At 37.2% G+C, this 15,320-nt stretch overlaps 1 protein-coding gene across 4 annotated transcripts in view; it reads left to right on the top strand.

The window, feature by feature from the left end:
• glra1 (glycine receptor, alpha 1) overlaps positions 1–15,320 on the top strand; it is a 117,087-nt gene that overhangs the window by 71,200 nt on the left and 30,567 nt on the right. For all 4 annotated transcript variants that reach the window (XM_032554666.1, XM_032554668.1, XM_032554667.1 and 1 more), the window contains 3 exons: positions 6,161–6,384; positions 12,113–12,195; positions 13,372–13,509. In XM_032554666.1, the coding sequence (XP_032410557.1) occupies positions 6,161–6,384; positions 12,113–12,195; positions 13,372–13,509 (445 nt within the window). The remainder of the gene's footprint in view (positions 1–6,160; positions 6,385–12,112; positions 12,196–13,371; positions 13,510–15,320) is intronic.

Raw genomic sequence — 15,320 nt, 5'->3', positions numbered from 1 at the left:
TTTATAGTCAATTGTACAATTGTACATCACAAGCAACAATTGTAATCTAAATCTACTATTCATTTTGAAGCAAGAACTGAGTGATAATATCCGATATCTGTCCATTTAAAAGTAATTTGCTTGTTAGCTGTTCTGACTGGCTGTCAACCACTGAACCACTGGCAATGCAGCCTCTATCTTTCCCTTAACACCTGTTCAAAAAGCACTTTTTGCAAGTTGAATTGCTTAAATATGCATTCTTGAATTTCTGCGTTTTAAGAAATTTTAAATATATCACAGCCCTAAACACACACAAAAGCTAAAGAGAGACAGGAAGGGTTTTTGGAAGCATTGATTTGATCATGGAAGATATGACACATGTAGCTCATTAGTGTCAGCAAATAGTTAAGCAGATAAAAACATTCAAAGTAAACTGAAGACTGGCTTTTAAAATGATAACATATCACCTTTGATCATCTTTCTAAATTCCCACGCTAAACCTGAGTTTGGCCTGAAGCTGAAGGCCAGTTTATGTATAAACTGCTGTGTAAAAACTGTCCTCTTAACATTGGTCCTCTCAAAGATAAAGGACACACACACGGCGGCGCTGCCGCTGAAGAACAGTGATCGATGGATTCAGTAGAATGGCGCAGTGCTTGTTGAAGTACCGACGCAACACGGCTTCATTTGTGCTTCAGCACTCCCACTGCTTCTTCACTCTGTCTCATCCTTCTTCATCCACCTCTTCTGCTTCTCTGCTTTCTTCTCCCCATTCAAACATCATGTGTGTGTTACGTCTCTTTATGTGGAGAACACCAAACATCCCTGTGTGTTTAATTTACGAAAAGAAAAAAAAAACGTGGACATAGTAAAACAAAAAATTTTGGAAATACTGTAAAATTATGAAAATGTTGAAGTAAAATTTAATGCAAAGCTCACATTAAACCAATAATTGTTTGAATTCATCAAAAAATTGATTTTTAGGACTAATTTACTGGGGCAATAAAAATAAGACATGTTTGAAGTCCAAACTTTAAAATATATTTAGCATAGCCATAATGTTAAAGCTATTACTGAGCAAATACTTTTAAATGCCGTCTACCTTCTAAAAAGTAAGTAGCTTTACACTATATTTTATTAAAAATCAGCCTTATATTATTTGCAAATATTAAATTTTAACATGGAATAAGACTTATAACTGTTCCAAGCAAGTATATGGAAATAAATATGTTTTTATTTGTTACTTATATCTATATTTTCTTATTTAAATCTTTACAGATTTGTATTTGCTATTATTAATTGATAAAAAATAAAACAAAAAAATTTAAATATCTGTATTCAAATGATTATAAAACTTTAAGCCCAAATATTAGCTATATTATGTTTTCTTTGCTTGTATATTTGCAAAAACAAGAACATTTTATATGTTTTTTAGAGACTATTAAAATATCTTAACATGAAAAACACCTAAATCTGCAAATAATCTACAAACTATAAATCATGCAATTAAATTAAATAAATCATGAACTTGGATAATGGTAGCTTTGTTGTCACAAACATTAAACCCAAACTGATGATTTCATTAAGAGATTATTACCTTCAGGTCAGTCTATGTTAACTGTGTCAGTGTTTACTGAATGATCAGGATTCTCATTTATTAAAATCCCTTAATGATCCAGAGAGAAGTTTGCTCTCTGGATCCCTCTGTAAATTTACTTGACATCCAACTGTGCTGCCGGCAAACTGTGGCTCCATCTGAGGCCAAACAGAAAAAAAAGGCATATTTCTGCCTCGCTGTCGTACCTGAGCAGATGTGCTACCATAATGTGCGAAGCTCCATATCCTCCTCTTCCTACCTGAGCAGACTCCAGGAAGCCGGCAGGATGTTATGACAGGCGTGGAATTAGAATATGGCTGCAGATTTTTCTGCAGTTGTTGTTGTTGTCAAAGGAAGTACACGGAAAAGAAGAAGAGGAGGATTGTAGTCCTTCATGCGTGGTTTACTGCCTGAGTTTAATGCAAGCTGAAATGAGTTTGGTATTGTGTAAGTACAGCAATTCCTCTGCTAATGGCTCCGCAGCAGCATTCCAATGGGGGATAATTTTACTATGTATTTTAACAGTCCAATGGCCTTATGTCACATCCTTAGATGGACGGGTTTAATACAGATCTGCCTCAGTGTCAATAACATTTTTAATAACCCGATTACTCAAATGAGTCATCAGCTTTGTCTAAAGCCAAACTCCAGCATGAAATCAGCCATTTTTCACTAATATTACTTTCCCCTCATTAGAATGCCAAATTACTTTTTGCTCATTTGAATGTTGGAATGGAGCGCCATTCGTTTCCTGACTTCTAGCCAACGTGTTTACTGTTCATCCATCTGCAGCCATGACAGGCCTCTGATCTATGAGGCTCCATGCAGAGCCGAACATGTCCAATGTGTTGACCAGCGGGTGAGAATAGAGATTTCATTGTATGGAAAAGTACAGCAGCATACTTTTCCAGCATAGACTTGATACAGTTATTTTCTGAAAAATAATGCAGGTCGGATCTGCAAATTTAGTCACTTAGTCACTGATGCTGCTAAAGCTGCTCTATCGAGCTGAAAAGTTACTAGTTCTGTGTATTTCAAGTGTACTAAGATATTTGCACTAGAAACGTGACAAAAAATACTTAGCAAGATTCTGTGATTTACCATATCTGGTATTACTTCCCTTCTTCTTTTTGTTGATCGAACACATACAGTGACATGCCAATAAAACATACAAAATTTTGTGATTGTAACATAACAAAATGTGAAAAAGTTCAAGAACTATGAATTCTGTAGCAAGGTTCTGTGTTTTTCTAGTTTCTTTGAAGACTAAGAATATTTTTTTGTTGTTTTGAGTGACTCTATTGCTGCCATTTCTACCTAGCTATTTTTTCCTGAGCTGAAATCAAACTGCAGGCATCTTAGTGACTGATGAAGCTGAAATAAGCCCACAGCTCTCCTTCGTTCTTCCCTCCATCAGCACACACTCCTCATCTCTGCAGTGTCTTAGGTTATTTGCCACTTTCTCAAGCAGAAAAAAAGGTGACTCATTCAGAAAAGGTCGAGCTCATTTGTTTCATGTGAGATATTTGGTGTAATAAACAGTGATAAACAGAGAAGGAGCCTGGCCGAGGCTGTTGCGGCGCACACATGTTCAGCTCAGCGGCTGATTGCTTCTTGAAATGCCACCTGCTGGGGCTGCTGGCGTGGCCGTACCTACTCGCTGCGATGGCTTTTTTCTGCTACGCCACACAGCTTAATGACAGCCCAAGCAGCCAGGCTCCATATTCAGAGAATAATTGACAATTAGAGAGATCGAGGGGCAAACTGAATGCCAATTCCACACAGAAGAGACCTGGACTCTTATTGTGAAACAGAGAATGAAGAATGGAGGGTTATACAATAAAGCTCTGAGGGAACCACAGTTAATATGCTATAGCTGGATCGACTGCCCTGCACACATACAAAACAAAGAGACAAAGAAAGGAAATAAAATACAAACTAAAAACCTTTACCGTATGTCTTCTGAGGCAGCAGCCGAAGTGATCTCATAAAGGATAAAGAGGTGCTTTACTGCAGACATTATAAACGTCCGATCCTATTCCAGCTCTGGTTCTAAGCCTCCAAACAAATCTTTAATCGAATGTTGGAGTAATAAAAAATAACATGAAGTAACAGCTGGTGCATTGATCAAAGGCCTAATGCAGTTAAAATTTCTGCATGCAGGAAAATGTAAAAATCGATCCATTCAGAGGGGAAAGTCAAACATTTCTCTCCCTCCACCACAGATCCTCTGGGTGATCCAGAGGCCTTTCCAGAACAGAGCCGCTTGTTTGTCCTGGGATTCTCCAGAATAAACGTCTCTGTCACTTCACAGTCTGGAGCTCTAAATAGTTTAATATCATTTAGATTCTTGTAATCGAGGGAACTAGAACAAATGTATCTCAATTTGCAAAAAGCTAACCATGACAAAGTGGCTAAAGGAAATATGTACTTTTGATGCATTGTGGTCATTACATAGTGGACAATTCTATATTATTTGACTCCACTGGGCCACTCGGCATACTGCCACCTAAAGGATGGGGGGTGCAAGTTCAACTGAAAATTCTGAGCACTTCAAGATGATCTTGACAGACTTTTTATAGTTTGATGTCCTCAAAAAACATCAAACATGTTTTTAACATCAGTTAAAAACTAAGAAAAACTCTAAGTGTAAAAATGTTGAAACACTGCTTTAATGTTGGGAATAAAGTAAAATTAAAATGGACATCATGCAACCTCAACAGTATGCTATTTTTCTTGAACATACTTCAATAATGGCAAATGTTTCTGATGTAAAATGTATTTATTAGACTAATTTTCAAGCTTTTCTGTTAAAAACATTTTTGCAGTTTCTTTATATTTATAGAGCTGAAGTGCAGCAAATGTTATAGGATACTCGCAGCTAGTTGTAAAATGTAAAAACTTTATTGTTTCCTCATTGTGATATTTTAAACGGATCTTCATCAATTTTTAAGTTCTTTCAGACTTTTTCTTTGGACTCTGGGTGCTTTCTGCTAATTTTCAGTGCAGTACCTTTATAATCTACTGACCAAGACCCCTTTGTAAGATTACAGAAAGTTCAGACTGCTCAGAACAAAAGTGTACAAAGTTTTTGCATGACAAAAAAAAAAAAAAATGTGTGCAAGCTGAAATAGCCGGAGGTGCTTTCATCCATAATTCCTAACCTTTAAAGTCGACTCCTTCAGTAACACAAACATGTATCATCTTATCTAAAACTTTGCTTGACATACATCGCCCTACCATAGAAGAAACCAGCCTCTTTTTCTGATTCATCTAACCCTCGACTTGTTGTCACAGTCTATCTCCCTGTCTGTGTTTGGAAGACTAAAGAAGCAGCAGCTCTGTGACCTTCAACTGCCAGGACTCACATCCATCTGCTTGTCTGCTGTGTATGCCTCTATTTCTGTCAGGAACCTTATTTTTGGTTCAGCCTCCCGTAACTGCTTTCTAACCAAAGCAGAGATGCACAACTTCTGTTGTTGTTTCATCAATTAAGATCAAGAAGGAAGAAGAAGGGAAGGAAGCTTATAAAATGGCCATGTGATGATGTATTTTATTAGGAAACTATTCCTGTTGCAGCCCAAAGTGATACACCTCCGTGATCAGCGAAATATCAAACATATATGGACGAACACCCATGAGTGCCTTCTCATCCAGGCGTGAAATCCTGCCCATCACTCTGTCGCTCCAACGTTTGGTTTCTGTCGATGCCGTATTCCATGTGGAGCTGTGGCATCTTGAGTCAGCAGTGCAATGACCTATAAGAAGCTGTTTTTCCCCTCCTTTTCCCTTGTTGTCTCCTGTTCTGGTTTTATAGAGAACATCTCCCTGTGGATGCATTTACAACCTTCTTTTCAAGGGTGTATGCGTTGTAACTTTTGCGGCTTTGGCATAATTAAATTTTTCTGCCAAATCAATTTCTTCTGAGAATGTTGCTCTTGTAGCAGAGGGGAGGATATCATGTTGTGTTATTCATGCTCATTTTGTCTTTCTTTCATCTGATATTTTTCTGGCATCCTCACAGATATTGTTTTCTAGATCCTTCTTTTAAATGCAGCAACTTCACAAGTATCACAAGAGAAATCACCACATACTTCCAAAAATAATTCCAACTATGCTTTAGATGTGAATAAGTTACTACAGGTAGTTTTGCTAAGAAATAGTTTATGCAAATAATGAATAAAATTACGTTTTATGCAAACTGTAAAACAGCATTTGACAGAATAGCTGTTTTTCCAGTTTAAGATAAACAACACAAACCAGAGCTCAGATTAACTCAAGGTGGAAGGATCAACATTTCAGGATTAGAACCATTATCAGAGCAAAGTGGATAATGTTGTAGCCCTACAGCAAGAACGTACTGCCTTCAAATCTAATTTGCACATTCTTCACGTTTTGCTGCCAGTTTTGTCAGGGTACTCCAGTCCTTGAAGATCCACAAACATGAGCAGTTATTTTAAATTGTCCTTGGGTGTGGATGTCACATCGGTTTTTCATAAATTACAGCTTTTCTTACCCATAAACCAGTTTTTCCTCCCTCTCTTTAACCATTTGATGTCCATTATCTTTTCCTTTTGCTTGCAGGACTACAGAGTGAACATTTTCCTGAGGCAGCAGTGGAACGACCCCAGGCTGGCTTACAGCGAGTATCCCGACGACTCGCTGGATCTCGACCCCTCCATGTTGGACTCCATCTGGAAACCTGACTTGTTCTTTGCCAATGAGAAGGGGGCCAACTTTCACGAGGTCACTACAGACAACAAGCTCCTACGCATCTCTAAAAATGGCAACGTGCTCTACAGCATACGGTCAGTGGAGGACGTACCTGGTGCTTCGGACGTTAAATCCCAACCTTTTATTTATGTCATGGTTTTTTATTAGGATTTTAACCCTGCAGAGGGAGCGAATGCCATGCAGGGCATGACTGTTCACCTGTTCCCAGCGATTTTAATTGTAAAAACTTTGCACAGTTTGCTATTATAGTTATCCGCTACGACATGCTGGGTGAAAGAACTGGGAGCCGCTGGAAAAAATAAAACAAAGCTGGTCTGGTAGGAAAACCGAACCGTTACTGAGGTGTAAAAATGCATACCCCCCAATACCTAAGAGGCACTATTGTGAAGGACAATGTGTTTTTGCGAATAACTCCTAGACCATAAAGTTGTCGGTCAAAAACTTTACATCAGCTTAATCGCTGTATGAATACTTTGAATACTTTGGTATATCGTGTCAAAAACACTACCTACTTTAGATTATTCCTCATACATTATAAGCTGGATTAGTGTGAAACCTGGTACATTACACCTGTTACAACACAGTATAGAAAAAAATAAAATGTTTTGATAATTGAGCAAATGATGGAACAGCAAACATCTTAACACTGACTACCACAAAAGTTAATTTTGGCAGTGATGTCATGTTTGCCTTAACGACAGCAAACATGACATTTAAAGAAGGTGCTTTTCATTCTTAACAGTTTTACAAATTCTTAACGAGATGATCCTTGAACAGCGGAGACATAATCAAGTTTTAACATAAAATAGCAATTTTGTACCTTATGCGAATTTTAGCATTGTATTGACATATTAATAAGCTTTAATCTGATAGAAAAATGTTTCCCTCTTAAAAATGTTTCATTTTAGCATTTAGAGCAAAATGATAAAGTCTCTGCCACATTTCAATTGATTTGACCAAGACTGAAAAACTCCAAGCGTAACCAATAAAACTGAAGTTATGACTTGAGCAGATAGTTTTATATTTTCTGACAAACAAGCTAATAAATAAAGAAACCCACTGCTACAGAACCCAGGGCACCCTGCCCTGTCCAAAATGGCGTACAAAGCTAGCAGCCCAATTCCATTCTTTGCATTTTTGGTTTCATATTCCTCCACAGGCTTGATTCTTCCATAATGCTTATCGCATTGTGGGACTGTTTTATGCTGGGCTGAGGACATTTTCAGTCTGTAATTATCTGCAGAACTCATAAATGAAATTATATCAGGTCATAAAAGGCATTAAGCTGCACTCTGGGACTTATGTGTTTCTCTGCGGCAATATCTAATAGACTGCTGATGGTGAAATATTTCTCCATCATATTCTCAAGGTCATCTTGGTCTTATTTTTGTTTATTCTTTCGCTCTTATTCATTATTTCAGAATCTCCGACAGTCAAACTGTAGCCTGTATCTCACAGCTTAAACTACTCAAAATCAGGAGGCTGTTTTATGTAAACCAGAAAAAATTATAGTATTTTGGCATTTGTCACACACAGCGACCAGTTTTTGTTTATTTGATCAATTATGGTTCCTGTAAAATGTATGCACTACAACCCAGTTGACATAGCAACATAACAGGATAATTGCGCCTGCATTTGGGGTATTCTAGATATATTTTGTGTTATAAATATCCCATTAAAAATGTAAACATCATAAAATCTGAAGTATGGGGACTGCTAATTTATAAATGCTGTTTTAAAAGCATTCTGCATTATCAATAATTCTTGAACTCTGACATGAACTTCTGAAAGATGTTTTAAATGCTAGGAATAGGAGTTACACATTTTGTTTTGAACTGGGTTCAGAAACAGGAAAACATCACAAAACACCTGATGGTGTTTTTAATTTGAATTGGAAGCTTTGATTATAAAATCTGCAGTTGTGAAAATAACTATGAAGTGCATTGCCATGCATTTAAGTATGTAACACACCACAAGAACATCTTATGTCAGTGTTAATAAGATATTTTATTTATTCCAGATTTCTTTTTCATTTTGTTTTAAATTGGGCAAAGTAAAAGTCAAGTGAAAAATTTTAAATATGATGTTTGAAAGTTGCTGATTTTGATCAATTTAGAGAAAGATATCCAGATTTTGTACTACAATTTTGATTTTATGTGAAAGTATGTGTAAGTTTTTTAATGGGTGGAAGAAAACTACTGAGCATATGAGTTAATGTGTGTTATAGTAAAAGTGAAGAAATTGGGAAACAACTTAAAGTTGGTTCTATTGGGAGATAAACTCAGCTTTCCATTATTTCCAGCATTTGTTTAATTTTCCTTGTGGCAATTAAAGACTTTGTTTGTAAACATCTTAAAATTTATAAATGTTATGTAACTTTTTTAAAGTCCTCAAAGAGAAGGTTGTATTTTGGTTTATAAAAGCCATTTAGATGTTCAATAGTAATTTATTCACATTTGTTTAATTGTTTAATTTGTTTAATTTCAACTTCATAAATAATTTTACCATATTAAAAATCTTTCAGTATTAGACCATTACTGTTTTTGGGTCCTAAAGTTCAGTTTTTCACTTTTCCTGCCTGTTTTATTCCCATGTCTGCTTGTTTTTTTACTGTGGTATATTTGGATCTTAATGTTTTAAATTTAAATCCAGCAAACTTGTCAGAAAGTTTAGAATGGTTATCATACTTCTAAAAAATATATGATCAGATCTGTTGTTGTACTAGGAGGTTAAATTGGTTAAGTTTGATTGGAAACTTCTGTTTTTTCTTTTATTTTAAATGAACAAGGAACATTGAGGGAGACCAAGGAATCTAATTCTCTTGTGATAATGTAATCAGGAGTGATTGAAAAAAGGTTTGATCCCCTAGGAGAGAGGGTTTTACTGGAACTTTTTTTCTTATTTGGTTCCTTCCTCTCTCCTCGTTTTCCGTGTGGCTTCCTGTCTAAGCCTCTAAGAGTTACAGCCTCCTTCAGCCAACAAACCTTTCAGCCTGTCGGTGTTTCCTCCTACTTGCTTTTACTGCAGCTGCTTGGGGCAGATGAAAAAGCGCAGCAGCAGCCGTGGTAATCTACTCAGTCCTGTTAGTATTCCAGCGGTGCCTCTGATCCGTTATCAACCTCGGCTTTCACCTTCGTGTCCAGCAGTAGCAACAGGAAGATTGGCCCTTTATAAATATCGTCAGAGCTCAGAGACATCTCGCGCTCCTCCTCGCCGCCTCTCATTTTTAAACTTGACATGGTCAGAATGAGCCTCTCTGTTGATCAGCTTCATCTTCATCAGTGACGAAGCAGCTAGGGATATTAAACCATCCCTGGGGGATGCAGGAGAACGGGGCTGATGTGAATGTTGTTTACTCTGTTTTTGATGTTTATCGCTCCACAGAAGTCGGCGTTGACGCCGCTTTCTGTGTTGAGATGAAAGTGAACCCTCTCAGATTGGATGACCAGGTTTAGATGCAGCCGCTGAGCTGATATGTTGTTCAATTTGTGCAAGTCGAGAGCTATATCAGAAGAGAAAATTTACGATTGTTCAGGTGTATGACTTCTGAGATCAAATGGATCATCTATTTTGGACTAAAACGCCTCCGAATTTACACAATATTTTCTCCAAAAGCAGACGGTAATGTAGAAAAGAAAACACAACCTCCTCAGGCCTGCTTTGGTTATTCCATTCCAGATATTTCCATCGTTACACGCGGAAAACCAATCTGAGGCGTGCCGTGAAAATAAAGTAGCATAAATGTGCATTTTTCCTGACTGTCTGTCAGCTGTTTGCCTTCAGCTTAACTTGTGCAAAAATGTCATTTTTTCCCCATGACAAACTGACCTCTTCCAGAGAAAGCAGGAAGTTATTTTCCACGGTAAAAACCTGCCCAACCGGCCACCTCTCTTACTCCACCTGCTGACTCTGTACAGGTGTCCTAACAGGTGTTCTAACTTTCTGTGCTACCCATGAATTCGTCCTACCTTGCGGTAATGCGCATGCACACATCGATGCTATGTAACATACTGCTTACTCAAACATGACTCTAGCAGTTTTGGAAGCGTAGACTTACACTGACAAACTTAGCCATCTATCCGCTGCGGTAGGAAAAACTGACAAGGTAGCATTGACAGTCAGAACACCTGGTCCTCTCTCAAACTTAAGAAGGAATAAAACTGAGACCAATTAAAGTTAAAGTCTAAACACTGAGTTATTCTACCATTTGTTTTGAAAATCCCTCTCATCAAGGCAAACATAACTAATTTACTTGACAATATTTATGTAATTATTGATTATATGATTGTTGATTTGAGGTGTACATTGTTAGTTTTAGTAACTGTGCTTCTTTAGCTGCAAACAAGGCCAACTTCTGCATAAAAACATGAATAAATCCATCTCAACGCGTCTACTTTCCAACAGTTTTGATGGTAACACTGAGAGGACCCACACAATCAGAGATCCATCGGCTTACCAGCAGTTGCAGACTAAAACAAGGACACATATTCTGTTGACATTAGGTGTTTATGTGTTATAATAAGCAGATAGGAAACCACTAATGTGAACGTCTTTTGGAGAAAGTGGGACATCTGCGCTGGCTACATCATGTGAGCAAAGCATACTCAGCATCCTGTCAAGGATTTGTAAGATTGTGCAGACGCGGCAGAGTTTATCTGGTACATCAGCCGGACGGGATGGGAATGTTGTCGCAGCGGGTGTCCGGTCGGAGAGAAACAGAAGGACTAGAAAACGAGGCGTCAACTCAGCTTCTCCTAATTGTCATGATGGCTAAATCTCTGCAGACACGAAAGTGGACCTGGACTGTATTTTTTTCTTATCTAAATTTTCTCTTATGTAGAACAAAGTTTAAATTTGGGTTTGAAATGGATCAAAATGAGTTATTTCATAATCTTCGGGTATAATTTAATAATAAAGAACTTTTGTTTCCCAATTATCAAGTACAATCTGATGTCCTTCTGTTAATTCACAAAAAAGTGATTTTAACATAAATGTTATATACCAATATTATATTTTATATATTTTTTTGTTTTACTTACTTGTTACAGATTATCTTTTTTAGTCTTTTCCAGAACCTCCTGTTCACATTCTTGTCCACAAGACTGAATGAATTCAATTTTAAAAGTTTACTTTGTGGAACCTAAAAAGAGTTACAACTTCCTATTGTAATGTTTCAGCTTAAAGATTTTCCCAAGTTAATTTATGAATCCTAAAAATTGGGGAACAACCAGGTTGCTTTTGAAAACTTTAGAAATAGCAAGTTACTTTCTGAGATTTTTCCACAACTTACATGTTTTTTTCTGGGCTTCCTTTAAAGATATAGTTTATTTCTATACAGTTAAGTTCTGTAAAAGTAACCTGTAAAACTATCAGAAGTTAGGATTTTTAGTCATGAAACTACATAAACCCAGTTTTCCACATCAGTGCAGGTCAGTATTAGATTGTATGTTGCCACAAATATCCATAAGTCTATTTTTGTTGTTGTTTTCACAGCTGGGCATAATCCATTTTACTGAATGTAATTAAATTATTTACATACTTATGCAAATAAGTATGTATTATGTATACCCACCAGCAATTATAATGTTAATTTTTCCACATTATTTCATTTCTATTAATCCCTCTAATTGTTTTTTAAACTAAGCTCTGTGTAATTGCTCCCAAAATATCTGCAAAAAAAAGAAACAATGACTTTTTGTCTTAAATTATTGTGCTGATATTTTTCTGAAAGGATGAGGAAAACAGCTAATTCTTCAGATAATTTGTCTCACTTAAGCTGTATGTGGTTGTTTCTGTGTGCAGAATAACTCTGGTCCTTGCCTGTCCGATGGATCTGAAGAACTTCCCCATGGACGTCCAGACCTGCATCATGCAGCTAGAGAGCTGTGAGTATTCACACCCAGTGAAGCAAACGGATCAGTCAATCAATCACTGCGGTGACAGGTTGAGAGAAGTGGTGAGGATTTCTCTGCAGCCTCTCCCTTCTCCAAACAGGCTGAGGAAAATCAGAGAAAGTACAAAGAGAGGCTGTCAGTATATCTCTGAGAGCTCAGTGAATGTACACTAATCAGCCACAACATGGAATCGGAGTCTGCAGCCAAAACCTCCCCCAGCGCTCCTTTCTCTCTGGGACACATCTAAAATTTCCTGACAGATAATCAAAAGGCTGCATAGTAGGAATGACCCAATTTGAGCAGAATTTAAACCACCTGAAGACCAATGCTCAACCTTGGTAGGGAAATATTAGTTTGTGATGTCGAACCCTGTCGCTCTTATAGGGGACCTATTAAGCAAAAATGCCATTTTGCATGTTTTTGTACATCCATTTGGGTCTCAACTACTTCTAAAATAGCCAAACCTTTATTTTTTTTAAAACGGCAAGCAATTTTTTGGTGTCTGGAAAATGAGGCGTTTCAAAAAACACCCGATTGTAAAGACAAAATGAACATACGCTAATAACCCAAGCAAAGCTCCAGGATATTTGGTCAGCTGCTGGAAAGGACAAGTATTTGCTTGTTGACTTACCATTTAGCAACCATTTGTTACATTCTTGTTGTTTGTGCAGGAGGCTCAATTTCTGACTTTGAAAAATGTTCAGTTTTTAAAATTGAAAATGTTTGCAACGATTTTCACGTGAGTGTAAACATCGAGTTGGGGGAGCGTGGCCAGCAGCAGCTTATTTGAACTTAAAGTGACAAGAGGCTCTAAAACAGCTCAATCTGAAAAGAGCTTAAAATAAGCAGAACTGAGTCGACTAACATCTCATTATCTAGAATGATTTCATGCAAAAAATGTCATCAACATAGTCCTATGCTAACCTGTTCAAGGAAAGATAATATGTCACCTTTAAACTCTCCTTCTTCTGACTGAGTTGGACACTTGGTAAAAAGGTGTGAAGTGTCCCATAGCAAAGAAAACAATTTTATTGTTTATATTGATCATGACTACATTAGGTAAGCCTCTCTGTGGCTCAGCAAGGTGCAGAAACAACATCATCCTCCTCTTTCTAAAATAAAATACCAAATGGTGCAGACATTCTGACCCACTGCTCTCTTCTCCAGTCGGGTACACTATGAATGACCTGATCTTCGAGTGGGACGAGAAGGGAGCCGTGCAGGTGGCCGACGGTCTGACGTTACCTCAGTTTATACTCAAAGAGGAGAAAGATCTGCGCTACTGCACCAAGCACTACAACACAGGTGAGTGGGGCACAAAACTACTGATGGTTCTGTTTAAATATCTCCATCCTCCTCTTTTCCTTTATGAAATACGCAAATGTTTTGGAATTGATCTTTTTATTATTATTTTTTATCTCAGTTTGGGGAAATTAATGGAGAAAACATGTAAAATAAATTACAAAATAAAAATGTAATGATGATATGGATTTAAAAAGGAATAAGCAAAGAGAAAGGAAAAATAAAAAAACTACATTTTAAATTTTCTCAACAAAAAAGTGCAGTGAAATTCTGCAACAGAGATAAATAAAAGGAGTATGGAGTCGGTGATGGTGACAGACTGGGGGCTGCCGCCACGCTCTGTTTCTCTCTCCATGAGATGTGGCTGAAAACCATCTGTCCTGTCCAGCCCACGACTCCGACACGCCGGAGAAAATCCAACAGATTCACAGATAAATAGATAAATATGTTTTAAAGCTGGCAGCCGAACAAAGACAAAACAAAGAACTCATTGGTAAGGCCTGTTCAGGAATGAAGCTCAGAGGGGACAGTCATTGGTTCACTTCTCATCACACTGAACTGTTTAACTTAATGCATTTTGAATATCCTGAAAAAACAAGAAATGTACACACAACAGAAAATATACAAATAAATCTAAAAATGTACTTTTGAATGTTTTGGTTTTCTAACAGCAGACAGTACTGTAGTGTTTCTGGGTTAATATTTCTGGGTTAATTTTTGTGTTTATTTTGTTTGAAAAACACCCATAAATCCCTGAAAGATACTGAGAAAAGATTTCAGAAATTCCAAGAAGAAAAATGTAAATAGACAATGGCTGACTTAAAACTTAAATTTCCATCTTGAATGCATTAGATGCAAACAGAACCACCTGTTGAAGCGCAACTTAATAGATTAGACAAGTTAACAAATTTTTGTGATTCAGTTCTAAAAGTGAAACTAATTTATTATGCAATACAAATATTCTATTCAAATATTCCTGTTAATTTTGATGGTAACAACCTACAGTCAATGAAAACAAAACTGAAGATCAATAAAAAGGAAAACGATTATTTTATACAGTCATGTTATATTATGTTACACACTGATGGAGAAGCTTCATACTTGTCTCAGTGACACCCTCAAGTCCTTGTTTGAAAGAAGCTCTCTTGAAAAGTGAGTGGAAGGAAAAAGTCTAAGACTTGAGAGCATTGATGCCCATTGAAGAATTTATGTGAGACTCACAAGGTGTGGACTGCAGCTGCAGTCAGAGTTTTTGAATTTTCTGTTTTCATTAGCTGTAAGACATAATCATCAAAGTTGACAGACATAAATGTTTGAGTTATACAACTTTCTGTGTAAGACATTTACGTGGATTATTTGTTGGGCTGCACCTGCAGGTAGTTGTTTTAATGTCGATAAATGTTTCTGTAATTCTGGCATTCTTGATTTTTTTTTTGTCCCCCTAAAGACAGTTTTATGCACAGCCGCAAGGGTAAACAGTGAGCTTTTGGTTAATATTTTGTAGTGTTTTCCTTCAATACAACAGTGACTCGATAAAGTATATACAGAGCAGAGGGCAGAAAGAGCGAGCTCATTAGTAGAAGGTTGGTCGGTAGCACATTTATCAAGTATTATGTTGACATGAGCTGTTTGCTCTTACTGGAACAGAGCAGAGTCTGATTTTTCTGTGTACCTGAAACCGTTCCTCTGTTTCCTTTCACTACTTCACCAACATCAATTCCTCCAAAACTGTTTACCCCCCTTTTTCTGCTCTTCTGCATCCCTTGCATCTCATCCCAGGCCTGCTCCTCAGTGGCCGTTCACTGTGTGTGACG

Source organism: Xiphophorus hellerii, chromosome 23 (genome assembly GCF_003331165.1).
Source record: "Xiphophorus hellerii strain 12219 chromosome 23, Xiphophorus_hellerii-4.1, whole genome shotgun sequence".
Classification (NCBI taxonomy): Eukaryota; Metazoa; Chordata; class Actinopteri; order Cyprinodontiformes; family Poeciliidae; genus Xiphophorus; species Xiphophorus hellerii.
The sequence above is the reverse complement of the archived record's forward strand: the minus strand, read 5'-3'. Positions and strand labels throughout refer to the sequence as shown.